We start from the raw sequence: 19,581 nt of genomic DNA, 5'->3' as shown, positions 1-19,581 counted from the left end.
AAAGAAGAAAAAAATGTTTAAATAATGAACAACTTATTTTTTTTTATCAAATACTTCAGTCAATGCGGCTGAAATACTTTTTTTCCCATGGAATTGTATAAAGTTTTAGATCTTGGTAGTTTTTAACTTTTTAAATTGAAATCTAAAATTAAAGGATATTTTTTTATTTTTTTCAAACAAGCAAAAAGTTTTATGAATGAATTTTTCAAAGCAATTTTCAAGCAGATTTCACGACTTTTGAAAATTTCCTTAGACTGCAGAGTGAAAAATCACTGACCTAGTAAAGTTGTGTGCAATTAGTAGAGTTACCTTTCACTAAGTTCAGTTTTATTTGAAACTTATAATGGTGTTTATTCTGACCGAGGGTGTCTCTAGTGTAGCGCGCCGCATCTTTCAATGATGTCACAACCGGAAATCTGCTACACGTAGCCAATCGTCGTTGCCGGTAGTGGAGACGTCACCCTTTCATCCCGCAGCTGTGTTGGCCGTGTAGCGAGGTGGGTCACGACCACAGCAAGGAATGGGCTCTGTGTAGATTATGTTCAGAAAATGACAGTTGCAAAAAAGTGAATTTTGGTTTGTTATGATTAGTATGGATCACATTTGAATGACCGGCATTAAAACTTCAACAATACAGCTTACCATAAATTTGTGTGTGCTGCTATGGCCTACAGCAATGTCAACAGATTTCTTCTGCTGTCTGGGCTACAGGAGTGGTCCACTTCTCTCACAGGTTGTACTGCTCCATATTTCATCGAGGAGCTATAGTAAGCAACCGCTCTATATAGCATGGTTTTTCTTACCCAATACAATAACTATTTTCTAACGTGTGAGTAGGATTTCCTATTAGTGTTTACGATAATATATTACATTATTTAAGTTAACAAATTGAAAACTAGATTTACTTTACTTTTTGTCCACTTTTTTTTCCAAATTTATTTTTCATTATGAATCTATTTAAATGAGTAACTATTTTCAAACTTATTATTTTATTATGTTGTTTATACTTATGTTTCAAACTTATTATGTTGAGTTTAGATGGCATAAATACGCATCTTCTTTAACATTGGTTGGGTAGTATACATTTTCATAACATCAAGTTCTTTGCATTTATTCATAATAAATGTCGCTGAACGATATTCTACTTATGTTTTCTTCCTTTATTTTCTCTGAGTTATGTTTCGTTGAGTTTCACGAATTACAATCGCACAGATTTATTATTTTTATTTTGATATAATTTATTAGTTGGTGCCTGATAATCGTTTGCAAATTATTTTGTTCAATTATGTTTATTATTTTTGTGCTTTGATATTTTGTGTAATGAATACTAGATATAATTTTTCAGTACGTTTATGAATAAATATTTTTAAACGATTTCAATGTTCGTTTGTTATCAATTTTTATTAAACATCTTTATTACGTTCGTTTACATTCGTGTCAGAGATCTAGTTTCTCACAGGGCAGTGAAAAAAAATAAAAGGAAAATCCACCAGCAAGTATAAGTTTAAAATTTCTGTATGCTTTTAGGACAGGTTATGTTAATATAAATAAAATGTATTAATTTCATAAATTTTATTTAAATTTTTAAATAATGAAATTTGAGTTGTTGATTGAAATATAATTTTTATGAAACATGTAATTCTTACTGTATATTTAACATTTTTCATGAAAATATTTTGTTTGACTTCTATGTTGATTTAAAGGTGAGGTCTTATATAATTTGTTATACATTTTATTTTCTGAAAATGTTTTTAATTTTTTTATGAAATTAAGTTTTTCATTCATTGTTTTATTCTAAAAATAATTCTTATTTTTGCTGTTTTATTTTATCAAGGTATATTTTTAGCTTTTAAGATTAGTGTTGAAAATTTGAAATAATGGATATTATTTACAGAAGCTTAACACTTATCAGCACATAACTGAATTTAGCTAAATAACTTCTTTTATTTTAAATAAAGTTCTGAGCACTCTAATTGCTTCAGTTTTTTTTTTTTAAATTATGAACAATTTTAATTCGACATTTATGTATAAAAATTATGTTTGAATTTAGTAATAAAAATACACCCAGTAATAGACAATATGAATATGTTTAATTGTAAAATTAATTTAAAAGTAATTAATGCTAGTGTTTTTACATAATAGAAATTAAGCATAAAGTGAAATTACAACTATGTTACTGTTTTTGACAGTGTATTTTAATTATATACGTAAAGTTCATTATTTTATCGCATTAAAATTAGAAAAGGTTGGCATAACTCAGATTGCTGGGCTGTTTTTAAATTCCTTGCACTTTTTTTGAGAAATGTTTTTGTACATAGTGTTTCTTAAAATACCATTATACTTTTTGTATTAAAAATATTCCATTGTTAGACAATCAAGTATTCTGTTGCATAATTTTAATTAGTGCATAGTAGGCCTAGTGCATACATTAAGCAAAATAAAAAAACAAAACTGTAGTAATTTATGAAGTGATTTTATTTTCAATAATATTCATTTTTCAAAAAGCCTGTTAACAATATATAAATTAATGCTAACTACTAATTAAGTTACAATATTAGATATCAAATGTTTCCTCATGAACATATCTTTTTTTTTTGTTTGTCTGATTCTTTATTATCCATGTGCCTGGAGATAAAATTACTTGTTTATAAGAAAGATGAAAATTAGTTTTAAATACAAAATTAAAGTTAACTCTTTCTTTTCAAGGGACTACTTTGTTTTGCAAAAGATATGGTTGATAGTTAATTTGCTTTAGTTATTATTAGTTATCTTCAGCATTATTTATTAGTAAAATAAATTTTATTTTGATGTGATATTATATTTCTTTTATCAATGTATTTCGTTTAATTTATAGTGACAAGTTAAAAATAGACAATTTTCACTTAATTGATTGTAAATCAGGGTTGGCAGGTTTTTGACATGTGAAAGTTTTTGACAGTTTAAACCATGGTTTAAACCGTCATGTCAAAAACCTCATTGTCGAAAATGTCAAAAACCTATATTCATATGTGAAATTTAATTAATACATAAAATTTATATATTTTTTAAAGGATAGTGTTTCTAAATATGTTCTAGAAAAAATAAATTTAAAATTTTGAAGAAACACTTATATTTTGAATAGTAACCAAAATCTTGTACTTTTGAAAACTCACATCTTTTGTAATATTATGTATTCATTTTCATGTGTTATTGAAAATCTGCAGTGATATTATTAAGAAATTTATTTATAACCAAATTTAGTGTATAGTATAGATTATACTAAAAATTAGACATTTTTAAAGATAAACATTAGCAGTTTTGTACATTAGACATCTTTTAAAGAAAAATCTTTTTAATATTCTTTTAAATCTTCTTAATAATCTTTTTAACATAAGACAATACAAATTTAAGTGCTTTCTGTTAAATACACAGAGTAGTTAGTGTCGATTTACAGTATATTCAGCCTATTCATTTACTATGCTGAAAATTTAGTTTATCCAAATACTTGTGAATTTCATTTTGCTGAATACGATATAGTTTTGTTGAATATCTAAATATTCAGCTGTTGAATAATTACTTCTTGCTTTCAAGATATGCATTATTTGTATTCTTAATACAAGTGGAGAAAAAAAAATTAAGAGATAAAAATTGTTTTAAAATGATAAGTGTAATAATTATAAATAAATATAATAAACAATATGAATTATATTTATCATTATTCATAAATATAACTACTTTTAAATTCAAATTAACATACTGGATAATAAAGATATTCGGTATAACATTAAAAAAAAATTTTTATACACTTGTATCTTATATCAAGTTTGTATTTATACAACATAACTTGTAAGTTCCTTATAAATATTAGTTATATGTTCCTTATATGTCAAAAATGCATAGTAATAAACTTTTAATTTTCTTAAGTATCAAAAAGAAAAAAAAAAATTTTTTAAATATAAATATTTAAACAATTTTTGTGCAAAATTTTTCTGCACATGCATTTGAATATAAATTTCTGAGATTTTAAATCTGTTATTTTACCTTAATTTTAATTAAAAAATATTTTAAAACCTGCTGATTACCTATAGTATAATTAAATTTCAATATAATGCATGGCAACTGTTGGTAGTTTTGAAGTTTATATATTTTCTTGGCAAACTTCAGTTTTTGACATTTTTGACGGGTTTTTGATGGTTTAAACCAGTATTATACCCTTGTCATGTCAAAAACCACTTTTTGACGTCAAAAACCCAACCCTGTTGTAAATGTATAAAAACTTTTCATAATGCCATTTTTCCAAATTCTATTTTATGTATAGTTAAAAACTATACAACACTATGTGTAGTTTTATTTTTATTAAAGTAACTACTGCCAGGAGTAGCAAAATTTTTTTTCTTTAAAGCAGGGATAAACCCAGCATTAAAAACTCTCAGTGCAACCTTAAAAAAATTGCTTTTATGTCTTTTCTGTTTTCTCTTAGTGATTGATATTTCAGTGTAGTTAAAATACTATAAACTTTTATTATTCAGGAACGGTTAAAATTTTTTAATGAGAGGTAGTTCATACAGAAAAAACTTTGTAATATTTAATAGTGTCTAATAATAAGATATAAGAGAAAACAATTTCTATCTTACCAAGAATGTAACATAAAATCTTGATATCAAACAAAACATGAAATGAATTTAAATGTTATTTATTCTGTTGTCACTTAATTAAGTCATAGTTATTCCAAAAAGAAAAGTTTTATGTTGCTTAAGTATAAGAAAGAGATAGACCCACTAGTTTAAAAGTTATGTCCGTGTCCCAATGGTGAAATATGAAAAACATGCTTGTTGTATTCAGTAGGCTTTTAGTTACAACTGCCAATCCAATAAAGACATGACCCTCTTTCATGCAAATGCGGTAGCCAAATGCAGACTAATTAACAGGTCCATCGGGAAACCACTGAACAGACTACAATTACAGACAATTGTCCTAGAGATTTTGCATCTATATTAACCAGACTAAGGACATATTATAAGGTCATGAAAATCCATCCCAATAATACCAAATCATATATCAAGAATTACCCTGACTCCCAACTAGCACCAAAACATCTTCGAATACCCAATTTTTACTACAAATGTCTTAAGGCTCAATATGCTGCCACTTCAGGGGATCCTTTATAACTCCGAGGCACCAGACCTGGCTGCTGCAGTCAACCGTTCTTTTAATGGCATCTAGAGAACAACCCTCATCCGTAGATATAACAACAGTTAAGATGGCCTAAAATGTATTTGCAAATTTCAATAGTGCTTTAACTGAGCACTAAATTTATCATGTTGCCTCAAATGACATCTATAGCTGTCCTGCACATTCTAATAAATAAAAAAAAAACTTCATTAGCATGAAGTGTACTACTTCATTTATTTGTTAAATATTCAGTATTGCATTGACAAAAAGATGTAACATTCTGTCGTTGTTGCTCTAGAAAGAGAAGAAATTGTGACGAGTAAATTACGGTTAGAGCCGTCAAGAGTTTTCATGCTGTCAAGAGGACTGTGGCATCATTTCCTGACATACCACTGATGCTGAGTTTCATATAGCAATCGTAAACAATTGAAAAAGATATGTTTCTGAGTATGATTGTGCAGCAACATGTTAATGTAGTTTTGAGTTCCATAGCGCTGCTAAGTTGAATTTTTTTAAATTGGTTTCAAAACCGACGGAAATTAATGTATCTCTTCTTATAACTATCCTGACAATAATGCTAAAGCAGTGCCAGGTGTTGTTTTAGATAAAGAAATTCTGCTAACCCTAATCTGTGGGCCATTTGGATTGAAAAGACTGTCTACACTCTTTAGTAAGTCTTTCCAGTTGATATGATCCTTTTATTATAATGGCCACTACAAGAAGTCCAGTTTGCTGTTCCATCAACGAATGTAGTTTTAATGTCCATTAGAATGCCTGATCCGAATTGTCCATTCCAATGTAGCGATCAAACTTAATTTTTTTTTTAAATCAAAGAAAATCATTCCGAAAACAGGTGTCAGACAAGTAAGGAGTAAATCTATAACACAGGGCTGAAGGAAACTATTAAAGCCACCGTTTCTTTTGTTAATGCTCACCAAATGTGACACATTAATTCAGAATGAATGAAGAAAGGGCAGCAGAACCACCTATTCTTAACCTAGATCTTGGGCTTAATCTATGGTCGAAAAGATTCTGAAATAGGAATTACTTACTGTTAATGAGAATTTAAAGTGTATATTACATTGTCATTTAGAAATTTATTATGCTCTAAAATTATGTTCTTTTTGTGAAGTGTTTTGAAAAGTGGTTTATTTCGAGTTTAAAGCACCTGCCTTTCACATTCTTCTTGATTTTAGTTTTGCTTAGTTCTCTGAATATATGTTATTAGCAAAAATGACTGCTTGTAACCAGTGTATACTTAGGACAGAAATTAAAATTTTTGAAGAAACAAGGATAAGAGAATATCAAAATCATTTGTTGCTAAAGTATTCAAGGTCCTAAAAAGCATTTTATTTACAATGATTAAGAATTTATTTAATTCAGAAGGGGAAAAAATAAGGTGTTGCACTTGAACAAATTTCAAAATCTAAAAAGACCATTGAATTTTTCTAAAGTTTATGCACAATATTGAAAGCTGTAATTAAAAAAAATTTAAATGTATTTTTAACCTTTAATGTCTTTTATTATTTACTTGTATATTATTGACATAAGAAACTGCATTATTGTCAGTTCAGTTTCATAATTCCTTCTAAAAGGTAGCTTGTTTTTGTCAAAATTAGTCCAGTATTTATGAAATAAAAGTAAATATTTGCACTAATTTAATGTACTTACAATAAAATGACTTTGTGTTATAACGTTCGTTTTCATTTGGGTACTGTATTTATTAAATTAGTTTCTTAAAAATTTCTTAAATTGCTTATAATTTAACTGAATTGAAATCAATAGATTATGTAAACTTTTTAATTTTCTTTATTAGTCAGAAACATTTGGAAGAATGGACTTAAGAGATCAGTAATTAATAAAATTGAGTCCAATATAAAGATCCCATTCCTTTTAGCTTGTCTACTCTCATGAAAGTCCCTCTAATTTAGATTGTATCCTAACATATGATGATCTAATAGTTAAATCAAAAGTTTTTTTGATAGTTTACCTTTTAAGTTTACATACGTTAATGCAAGTTAAGTAAAAGTTTGACTGATTGTTATCTTTTTTGATATTGTTTTTGTTTTAAAAATGTTTTCACTAACTGTTGTGACAAAATTATTTTTTGAAAAGTGAGTAATTGCATGGTCTTAAGAAACTGAAGTATTTGTTATTTCTGAAGTAATTTGAAATAAAATGTATGGTTCAAATTTACGAATGACTTTTGTCTTTTAAATGCGTATGGTGAGCAAAGTTGGGCAACAAAGTACTATTAGGGCAATGGGATTGAGTGGCACCCATGCTCTGGGGTGTCTGGTTTATAGGTTAAGAGCAGAACTAAAATTTTGAATTCAAAAACCATTTTTTGATTTTGCTGAAATCTTAATTTAAAATCATTTATATTAATAATCCCGTTTAATCTGAACTGGATTTCAGCCCTTTGCACTCGGAGTACTTTAAAATGCAGTTTAAATTTATGTAGACTTAATTCATTTATAATACATTAATTTAATTTTTTTATGTAATAAAAATCATAAAATTTGATTGCTATAGATTTTAGATTAAGGTATAAGAATTACATTTTTAATTTCAGAGTAGTGACTTTTGGTGTCTGAAAAAAAAAGTTTTTAAATACAGTACAGAACCCGTTATCCGGAAATCAGAAAACCGGAAAACCAAAAAACCGGAACGAAATTCGATAAATTTTCCCTCAATTTAAAAAAAAATTTTTTTTTTTCCTCACAAGATTTTAGGGTTTTTCTTTCTTTTTTGAAAGGTGTTTACCTTACCATCATTTTGGAAATAATCATTAGTGTATTACTTCATCGTTTTTTCTTCTTTCTAAGATTATTTCCAAAAAAAAATTTTTTTAGTTGGGGTTAGCAATAAAAAAACGGCTTTTTGTAGCGATTCAGAAAACCGGAAAAATCAGTTATCCGGAATAGCGATGGTCCCGATCGTTCCGGATAATCGGTTCCCTACTGTACTAGGTTAACTGGAATCGGGCTAATTTACTAATGATATACTATGTGTTAAAATGAATTGGTATGATCTTTAAGTTTTAATATCTTCTGGACCAAACCTATTTCTTTCAGGAGAGAAAACAGTGGAAAAACTCAAAAGTGAAAAAGAAAATACAGGGTTGCCACAGATGACTAAAATGCGACTATTTGCAACTATTTTTGACCTGAGGCAACTATGGATACTTTTTTTTTGCCTAAAAAGGCTATAAAAGGAACTATTTTCAGGAAAAGGAGACTATTGGGAGACTTTTCTGTTCTCCTAGCAATTTTTTTAGCATAAATTGGGTTGACAACCTGCAGCTCGGGGTAGCTTCTGAACATAATGAATTTTTTTTTCTAAAAAATAAAAAAAATATTAAATTGCAAATTTGAGTCATCACTTTTTAATGCTCTCAATTTGCACAGATTTCATTGTGAATCTATTTTATTTCTCAATTGTGTGAATTTCGAAATTTTAGTAATTACTTTTTCAATTTATATATATGTATACACCAAAGAGCCATTACATTATGACCACCCTGCTAATAACATGTAGGACCACCTTTAGCCCTCAAAACTGCTAGCATCCGCCATGGCATTGATTCCACAAGTTGCTGATAGGTTGTCTGAGGTATCTGGTACCAAGCGCTCACCAACTGGTCCTGCAATTCCCTCACATTGCGAGGGGGTAGCGTGGCAGCACGAATTTGGTTTTCCAAGTAGGACCACAAATGCTCTATTGGATTAAGGTCAGGTGAATTTGGGGGCCAAGACATGACTTGAAAGTCACTGGAATGTTCCTCGAACCAATCCATGACGATTCGACCCTTATGACATGGTGCATTATCCTGTTGGTAAACACCATCCCCCGCAGGAAAAACTGTTGCCATGAATGGGTGAACCTGGTCTGCAACTATGTTCAAGTAGCTTACAGACGTCAGGGATTGTTCTATGAGGATTATGGGTCCTAATGTGCCCCATGAAAACATTGTTCCTGGTCGAGAAACCATGAAAACCTGAGCAAGTCCATTGTTATTGATGGAGGGTGGTCATAATGTAATGGCTCTTTTTTTTGTATATATATATATATATATGTGTGTGTATATTTGCTAAATCAATTATTGATAAAAAGAAAAATTTTGTGAAAGGGAAAATTAACAGAAAAAATATGGTTTTTTTTAATGAAAAATGATTTTTCGGCATTAATTCTAGCATTTAATGTTCTGCAAATATACTAATTTTTTTACATAAAAATCTAGTGCTAAAACACTAACATTTATTTAAAAATTATCATATTGGCCGTCAACTTGACTAAATGAATCATAGTATATTACAATGAAATCATTTAATAAAATTTTAGGCGTATTATTTAAAAATTTTTGTTCTTATTTAGGCAACTATTTTCATAATTTTAGGCGACTATTTTCATGCTTTGCGCTACTAAAATAAACTATTTTGCTCATTTTTTTATGTGGCAACCCTGAAAATAGGAAAATTTAAAAATATCCAATACAGTTGTTTAGCCATAAAAGTAGTTTAAATTTAAACAAAATTTTATGTAGTACAGAAGGTTAAAATTTTCTTAACCTTCCTTAAAAAAAAAAAGAAAAGACTATTTTATCTTTATTAAAGTTTTTTAAAAATTTTATGTAATCTATTATAATAATTTATTAGCAATTTAGATTTAAGTTATGTGTTCTTACATTAAATGATTAATCCAAAGAAACTTAGTCAGCATAGAAACTTCATTTGCTTCAAAAATTATAAAAATGGACGAAGTCAACATGTTTCAAGCATTCAAAATTAGGTGCCCTTTTCATATGGCCATAAATTTAATTTTGATACTTCCTTAATTTCTTTCCACCCCTTTCACATTAGCTCATCTTGATATTCTGGAATCTTGTTTCATTCATATGAATGTAGATTCCTTTGTTTATGACTCTTTCCCTGTCACCTTTTCATAGCATATCCTGAACTAATTTGATTGTCTTTTTTCTACTTTTGCTTTACACCTATAATTTCTATTTTTTAATTCATAACTTTACTTTTTCTGTTTTAAATATCTATTTTCCTCAATCATGTCAGGCAAGTCTTGTGAATGGGAGTCTATTTTTGAGCGCTCGAAACAAGTCTACTTTTACTACCTTCTTTCGAGTATCCATTCTTTATTCTTAATTTACTGAAAATTCTATTTTAAGATTGAATTATGTAAAAAATGTTCATATTTAGAGTATTAATTGAACAATGTGTATTATAAAAAAATTACTTTATCAAGATTTTCTAGACCTGTTAAATTTCTATTACATTTTGTTTTATTGATGTATTACTTAAAGACTCAAGGTTTTAGGCTTTTTTTTAATGTAGCATAATTAGTTTTGTTTTTTTTTTTGAAATACATAGATATTTTAGTATTTCACAATAAAATATCAACAACTCATTTGTATAAGAAGAGTTTATGGCCAGGGGTCTGTCCAGGCCGAATTTACTACCGTTTAGCGGTACCTTCACAAATTCAACTTTAGAAAAAACGGTAGTTTCACAAATTCAAACTTAGGAAAAACGGTAGTTTCACAAAATACTTTTTCTTGAAATTTTATTTTTGTATCCCATAAGAAAAGAAAAATCCATATTTTTATCATATTTTTGTGTTGATTTTTCAATATAATTTTTAATTTTCATAAATTACATCTAAATTTTCACAAAATAGGTACCTTTCAGAAAAACCTAGACAGACCCCTTATGACTCTGTACCTAAAGCAAATATGAATCTTACTCTTTTAAAAACTAGATTCCTAGATCAAACATAAAAATTTTAATAGTGAAATAAAAAATTTAGCCAAAAAGGATTGATATCCCTAATAGAGAAATGAGGAGTGCTCCAAATCTAGGTCTGCATAACCAGACGTTCAAAAGCCTTGTAACCTTTAATAGTTATTAACTGACTGCATAGGGTAGCTTTACAGTGTTTTCATTACAGAAAAAAAATGGGAGAGAATGTCTCACCCTTTCTCAAAAACAGGGTGAGATTTCAAAAAGTTAAGTGAGATTTCTAAAAATTAAAAAAACACGAATAGACTTGGAAAAAAAAATATTTCCTTAATTACAATAAATTTTTAACATCTTCTAATTTCTAAACCATTGAACATTGGATATTTTTGCGGCATTATCATATGGAAAACGTTCTGTATCTACTTTTTCATTAGCTATTCACATTAGGTTTACTCAAATGCTTACCAATCGATCTGTTACGATATTTTGCTTTAATTCGGTTTGGGGGCTAAATAATCTTGCAACATATGCTGTACTATTCGGAATCACTAATTAAATTTGTAGCATTGTGCACACACTTTCCTATCCTCTACATCTGCCAGCATAGATTCCTCAATTATTTCTGTTATGGAATAGTGAAGTTCGTTGAAGTTATTTCCATGTTCATACTCTTTGTTAGGCCTTCCAGATTAGTTTTCACTGACTTAAACTTTTACAAATTGCTCTAAATTGTCGATGAGGGAGTTTGGTAATTCATTAACAGCGAAAAATAGAGATACTTTAAACAACTTATTATAAAGAACTCACTTTTTTTCTCAAGACTTGTCGTAGCTGTTTTCATGTCTTTTTCAATATGGCGGTAGACTAAATTTTTTCCAAAATTCGAGAGATTCGTGCATTTTAAAATTGATAAATTCAGTGCGCGAACTTCTCGCGTTAATCATTTTTTAATGCGAGAAAAGAAAAAAATATGCGAGATTCTCGCGTTCTCGCGCTGTAGTGAAAACACTGCTTTAAATGTCAGCTTCTTTATGATACCTAGATTGCTAAAGGAGGTTGAAACATTGTTTTTCCCTAGTATAATGTTAGTTATTGATAAACCGAGCACTTTCAAGTTATTGAAATGTGAAAAAAATTGGCTTTTACTTAGCTAATGACATATTCCACTGGTTGGAAAATTAAAAAACCAGTTTTTGTAAATGCCCTTTATTTTGCACTTTAAACTGTTCATCTTTTCATAACTCTTGCTTAGGATATTAAAGTTTTATCAAATTTCTTAAATTGTTTATAATTATTAATTTATAGACGTCAATTCTGTAATTTATGGGGGAAAAAAACCCTCTGTAATTTATGAAAAAAAAACAAACCTTATGAAACTTACGAAGATAAAGTTTACTTTGTGCTACAATAATCAAGGAAAAGGTGAGTAAAGCTTTGTGTACATTAATTTGTATTTTATTCAAGTCTTGCTTTATTAAAAGTTGAGGGTTTTCCATAAATTATATTTGACTAATTCTTTATTTGCATAATCCGGTAAAAATAATTAATATGATTTAAGATATCTATTTAAAAATACGTATTGCTTGTTATATTAGTACCTTTTTTCATATTTAACAGCATTTGGTTGTGAAAATTAGTACATTTCTAATTGGGTGTTTGTAACTTGAGAAGAAGTGAAGTGATTATGCCTACCTAACCTTGTGATTTATATTGCATTTAATTGGATACTTGTAAGCAACGTCAGATATGTGTGTCGAACCCAATCGGTTTCTGTATCAACAAGTGCCACAAATTTCCTACAATTAAGGCTGATTGTGCTCCGGAAAAAATCCGGATTTACAGATTTTTCACTAACAGTGATCCGGAGATTGAAGGTCCAGACGTTTAAAAAAATCATTGATCACAGAAGTTTCCGGAAATCAAATTTTCAAAGGTGGAATTTAAAAACATAGTTTATTTTATTTGCCTCTAAGGGAGAGCCACAGAGATACTTTATAAGCTTATATTCATGATTAATATTCATTTTTTATCAGTAAATAGTTGTTATAATCATAAACTCAAAAAAAAAAGACATATTTGTAAATTTTAATTACTTCTCCAGGTCATCAGAGGTATGTGTAAATGATATAGGAATGTGTAAAATTTTAAATATATTTTAAGTAAACCAAGAAATAAGAAGAAAGGAAAAAAACCTTGCTTAAACTTTTTTCTAATTTTTAAATTTAAGCTTCTTCTTTTTTTTAACTCAAGAAATTTTCCTGAATTTTGACTTGGGCTCACAATCACCCCTGTACAATGGCTGCACTTTCAGGTTTCCAATTGTGAAAATATTGTGTTATTTGTAGTTTTGATCAAGATTATTATGCGATTTGTTAATATAAATCTATATATTAATTTTGATTATGATATATGATTTTAACATTTATGTATGTATAAAATTTCATCATGATATATAATTTAACAATTATTTATATGATTATAAAATTAAGTTCTACTATACTTCTTTAGATAAAGGATTAAGTGAATCAGTAATTTAAATTTCTTAAAATTCATTATTTTTCTTAATGATTTTCAATTTTGACTTGTTTAAAAATGATTTATAAAATAGCTAGAAAATTCAATATTGTTTAAACTAGATTGAAATTATAAGCTGTTTAATAATAGTTTTAATGTTTGATTTCTTTTTTAAAAGTTTCTTCCATTTCTATTGATAGGTAACTATTTCTTCCTGGGACAGTTTTTCCACTTTGGAAGAAACTTTCCATCCCTGTAAAAAATATAAATGCTGCACACTCGCAAATTATTGAACACCTTGACGTTCTGAATTATAAAAATATAGAATATGAAGATTAAACAGCTTATGCTCGTTAGTATATCCTCTCCTCCGCTTATAGTAAATTCTCCATTTTGATGACCAATGCATTATTTTCTGTTTGCTATTCCATAGGGACTTATATTATTTTACACCTATTTAAATGAACCATGTTAAACAGCCGTTCATTCTAATATAGTGACCAAATTTTAGTTTAATTTTTTGGTCCTGTGAAAATCACTTAGGCTAATCAATGTCCTTATATTAAGTGAGGACTCTAATTGTCTTTTCTTTTAAAAAGAATTTTTTGTTTTTTTGTTTCTCAAGTTACAAATATTTTTATTTCTGTTTAAATATTACTATAAAAATTATTTATTAATGTAAAATTGAACTTTTCTAAACGGCTGGTGAAAGGCAAATTGAGTGCTCCTAGAAATAAAAACTGTTCCTATTTTAATTTATTATTATGACGTTTTAAAAGTAAGTCTGTTAAAAACTGTAATATGAAAGTTTTTTCAAGACTTTATTTCTTATAATATGATACATGCTTTTACTCTATTGTTAAAATTTAAGAAAAGAGTTTTATAATTTATTACAGCACACAAAGTTTAATCTAAGAAAACAGTTTTTACAGTTATCATTGATTTTTTTTTCCAATGAAAAATATTTTTATTTTCAAACCAGAATTTAAAAATTTGTTTTAGGATGTTTTGCTTTAGGATGAAGTCACAAAAAGTTACTAATTTGGAAAATTTTTCATTATACAGGGTAGGCCAGGTAACAAAATGGCCTGAAATAGGGTTCTTTCAATTGAAGTGGAAGGAACTCTTTTGAATAGAAAAGTATCAAGTATTAAATAAAATTTTAAACATTTTAGTATCACAATCTAGTTTAGAAATGAAATTATTTCAAAGCCATTTAAATAAATGCATAAAAATAAAAAAAATTGGTGAAAAATAAATTTTTAAGAAATTAACTAGTTTCTTTCAATGTTTTACATAAAGGTGTAAAGTAGAATTATATTTTATCTATATATAACTTTTAGGATATTGTAATCAAATTATATATTGTATAACACTGCAAATAATACATTGTATTCACAAAGGGCATACTAAATATTTAAAACCAAATGCTGATAATTATGAATATTGAAAACTATTCTTAGATATTATGCTAAAGGTATTTTTAATTTATAAAATAAACTTAATTTTTAGCCATAAAATTTTATTCACTAATTACTGAATTTTCATCATCAAATTAATGATAAATTTTAAAAAAATTGATTAAGTAGGAAACTTTAAAAATTTTCATATTTGATCTGAAAACTATGTCCAAGCATACAAGTTTCATATTAAAAAATAAAATTTGTAAGTTTTCAAATATTCGACACCCAATATAATGACCCCTATGTCCCACACAAAAACGGATGTTATATCGTGAGGTCACTATATCATGAAAATATGTCTGCAATCATGACTACATGAATTTAGTGCTAATATTTACTTGTATATCATAAATATTGGACTTATTTTTGCAAAAACATGCTGCACTTTAAATAGAACTATGAAATTCACTAATAGTGTTTTTTAATGTCAATATAGTAAAAGTATTATTTTACGTTAAAGGTTAAAAATGCATTTAAGTTTTTTTAAACTATTTCTTTTAATATTCTGCATAAACTTCAGCCAGTCTATCAGTGCTTTTCTGTTACATGACATCTTCACAAAAATATCATGGAAGTAAACACTTTGTTTTTCTACCTACCATTTTTAGTTAATGTAAACAAATGTCTTTTAGGGATTTTGAATAATTTAGCAATTTGTGCTATTCTTCTATCCTCTCCCTTTAAATTTTTTCATTTTTGCTCTAGGCATCTAACATTACTCTGGTTTTGCTAAATAACATTGTGTCCAGAGAATGATCAAAATTAGAATAAAAAAGAATATGAATAATGCCATATGCTGAACTCCAAAGTAAACCTTCTTGCAACACTTCACAAAAGGAATAAATAAATTTTTCAAGCAAAAAAGAGTGATTGATGAATATATTGAACCCTTTAAAAAATTTTTTGGAATGGCTATGATTATACAGGAAACTGATTTTGAAATGACCTTAAAATATGCACTTCGATAATAAGTAATCCATATTTCACAATTCTTCTGACCATAGATTATGTCCAGGACCTCATAGGTTTAGAATAGGATGTCCTGTCACTTTTTTCATTCATAGAGAAATCAAGATGTTTCATGTTTATTGAGCTGTAGCATAGACTGAAATAGTGGTTTGAATAGTTTTCTTGAAACTTTTGCTACTGACTTGATGAAAAAATGTTTCTTTTTAAAAGGTTAAAAATTTCCTTTAAAAAAGGTTCTTTTTAAAAGGCTTGTGTTTGGAGTGATTTTCTGAGAATTAAAAAAAAAAAAAAAATGAAGCAAAATTTCAGTTGCTATATTGGAATGAACATTGTCGAATGTATGTGCCTAAATGTGTTAGAATAACATTGCATCAAGTGAATAGCAGATGAGGCTTCATGTAGCGGTCATATTGGAAGGGTCGCACTAATGGAGAGTGGTATTAAAGAGTAGATTGTATGTAAATATTTTTTTTCACATTTTGATACCTTTACAATATTTTATCTAACTTAATTTAAGGCGATAAGCTAGTTCTTTTATTATTGTCTTAAATTAATCAGAAAGATTACTTAAGTAAAACAAGAAAATTAATTAGAAGCACGTTAAATTATTAAAAAATACATCCTTACATCTCGGTTTAGTCATGGCCTTAGAAAGTAGCAATTAAAATTTTACCAAATGAAAAAATTTCAACTAAGTAATACATTTTAACGTAATATATTTTTATTTTTCAGATCTGTCATTAAACAGAATATTCAATGAATAAACTGAAAATAATATAAGCAAACATAATACATCCAGATATAAGTGTGCATATTTATTAAGATACAAGTGCAATTATTTAGGCAAATAAGTACAACATAGATTAAAATAAATTATTTTAAGAATTTTTATAGATTTTAAAATTCTGTGTAAAATTAAAATATGTGAATACTAGTTATTTGAAACAAAATGCAAAAATTTTTTACTTTTGGTACTATATTAAATTTTATTTGTTTTACATTTGCACTATTCATTTATTAATTATTGTGAAATAATTTTAATGGTTAATTTTAGTTTCTTTCATGACCTCTGTTTTTTTTTTCCTTTTGTGAAGGAAAAACTGGAATTCGCTGCCTAGAAGCACTCAAATTGCAGCATAGCAATACAAAGTATAAGACTAACAGATTAAAATAAATCAAAATTTGATTTGTAATAAATGAAAATTAAATTATTTTTAAATAAATTTTCATTAGTCAACGGAGACTATCTCCTCTAAAAAGAAAAAAGAAAAATTCAGTATCAACCTATGACTGAAGTGACACTCAACTTGTGAATTAGAATATCTTATTTTGAATGTGTGTGACTTTTGCTCATTTGAAAAAATGGAAAATATCCAAATTTCAAACTGGTTTTAAATTACGCTTTCATTTCAAATTCTTAAAAAAAAAAAAAAAAATTCACCACTTTTAGTTATTGTTAGTGTTTAGTGAGAATTTAATAGTTTATATTGGTGATTATAAATTTCTCAACGAAAGTCTCCATAGCATTTCCAGAAAAAAAAATATTCTTCTCATTTAATAAACATATTTATAAATTTTTTATAGCTTTATAGCAATATTTAAGGCTTTAAAAAATAAAATTCGTTATTTGGATATTTATCCCTGTTTAGGCACCTTACATTTCATAAATACTGTTTTGTTTGCAAAATTTGAAAAAATTCTAATTTGGAAATATTTAATCATATCCAAGATAAAATTTGAATTAATTTTTGATTTTACAATGAGACTATAAATCTTAAATTTTCAAATATTCATTGAAGTGATTCGAATTTCATTTTACCGTCACTCCATAAAAATTTGATCCCTTTTTTAATCCAATTAAATTCTCAATTTCTAAATATATAATTTATTTGAACTTAAAAGAAAAGTTACAAAAAATACTAAATACTCTCAGTGTAGTGTTGGAAAATATTTTGTGTTAAAATGCGAAGTCTGTCTTAAAAATATTTGACTTCTACACAAAATCATTTAAAAAAAAAAAAAATTAACTTTAAAGATTTAACAAATTAAAAGAATAACAATTCATGAAATTGTTTGCCATAAAAAAAATTGCATTAAATATATGCATGCTTGCAGAAGAAACCTGCAATATAATATGCTTTATGAATTATCTATTAAAAAGTTAACTCAAATTTAAGGAACCTACTAACAAATTTTGGTAAAAAAAACTGGCCTTAAGGGGAAAGAATACAAAAAGGCATTCACTGAATATGTAACTAACATAGGGAACTGCTTAATACGCGATGCTATACTAGAAAAACAACTTTCAGGGAGAGCAACATGTGTACTAAGATCCAGCGCATGCACGTGAATAGTAAAGTGTCAGTCAAGAGTTACTTCAATTGGATCAGCTGTTAATTGGTAATTCTTTAATTCTATCTCAAAATGGGCTAGCAGATATAATCAACATAGATGATGTAAATTATTTCTCAAAAAAATAATTAATAGCACGTAACTAATAACTTTACATGCTTAATAACTTTTAATAGTGTAAAAATGAAGTAATAGACCTACTGTAAATTAAAAGAAACATTCCTCATCATTATTTACCCAGTTGAGTTTGGTGCAAAATCGTTTTAAGGCAATATTCTGCTGTTCTGTCCCTTAATGTTGCTTTTTCCTTTATACTCTAGGCCTGTGCCAACTTTAAGGGGATAAGTTTACTTTGTATATGAAAGCTAGTCTTTCCTTGAGTATATTCTTTGATACAGTAAAATTTTTTTTTGTTGATACAATAGAACTTTGGTTAATCGTTTCTCATGGACCATTAATTGAAAATAATAGAAGCGAGAAAAAGTCTGATGCAGGTCAACATAAAATATCAAATAATGGCTTTGAATATGTATCAAAATTAATAAGTTTTAAATTAAATATTTCGAAATTTTGGTTCACACTTATTCTTTTATCTTAATGCAATAAATAAGTTTTCGACATTTGCAGTAGATTGCTGTTCATTTTCTGTGAGTTTGTGGGAGTCAAAGTTCCTTATAGTTTCAAAGGCTTTGAGGAGTTCCACAAATGTTGACACTGCTTGTGCTTTCATTTCTCAGTCTTCATCTGCATAATGTGGCACTTCTTCAGCTCTTCAACCAACCACCACAAATCTAAATTTTTCATCAGTTGATGTACGAACATCAAACATGACAATTCATCATTAACATCAGGAGTTTATATTTTTCTTCTCAAAACCATTTTTTCTAATGTATCTGTAGAATTTCTAAACGTTGGATGCTGGAATCTGCTTTTTTAAAACAGATATTATTAACGGATCTAAACTGATATTATTAACATTATAAGAACATCATTTGTGATGGAACCATTAAAGCAAGACTATACATATGAGGAAAACAAAAGATAAAGGTTTGACTGCACTAGTTTGTGGTTCAATTGATATAAAAAAATAGATATCTGCTTCTAGTTTGGTTGTTTTATTCACACATTTATGTTAAATTTAAAGAATTACAAAAGAAATTAAATTTATTTTTGAAAATATTTTTGAATAAAAATTACTATTTATTATAAAGTTATCAATATTTCTTCAATTAAAAAAAGGAAAAAAAAACTCCAATTAATATTTCATCACATATTTTTTTCATTATAATGCATAGCGACCATTTTGATACAAGGGCATGATTGAAATTAAAAGACAAGATAAAATAGATAATTTAAAGAATACTACTTTAACTAGTTTT

At 27.4% G+C, this 19,581-nt stretch overlaps 1 protein-coding gene across 3 annotated transcripts in view; it reads left to right on the top strand.

Annotated features, from left to right (window-relative positions):
• Window positions 1-406: 406 nt before the first annotated feature.
• LOC107448397 (protein TMEPAI) overlaps window positions 407-19,581 on the top strand; it is a 42,628-nt gene continuing 23,453 nt past the window's right edge. Inside the window, exon 1 of one of the 3 annotated variants that reach the window (XM_016063570.3) lies at window positions 407-829. In XM_016063570.3, coding sequence (XP_015919056.1) covers window positions 790-829 — 40 coding nt within the window. In that variant the 5' untranslated portion in view covers window positions 407-789. Of the gene's footprint in view, window positions 830-946; window positions 966-19,581 lie in introns of those variants that run through there. The other 2 variants (XM_016063569.4, XM_071187653.1) reach the window with 2 other exon arrangements.

The sequence above is a fragment of the Parasteatoda tepidariorum genome, chromosome X1, assembly GCF_043381705.1.
Source record: "Parasteatoda tepidariorum isolate YZ-2023 chromosome X1, CAS_Ptep_4.0, whole genome shotgun sequence".
In the NCBI taxonomy this organism is placed as follows: domain Eukaryota; kingdom Metazoa; phylum Arthropoda; class Arachnida; order Araneae; family Theridiidae; genus Parasteatoda; species Parasteatoda tepidariorum.
Note: the sequence above shows the minus strand (reverse complement) of the source record. Positions and strands in the feature narration are given on the sequence as shown.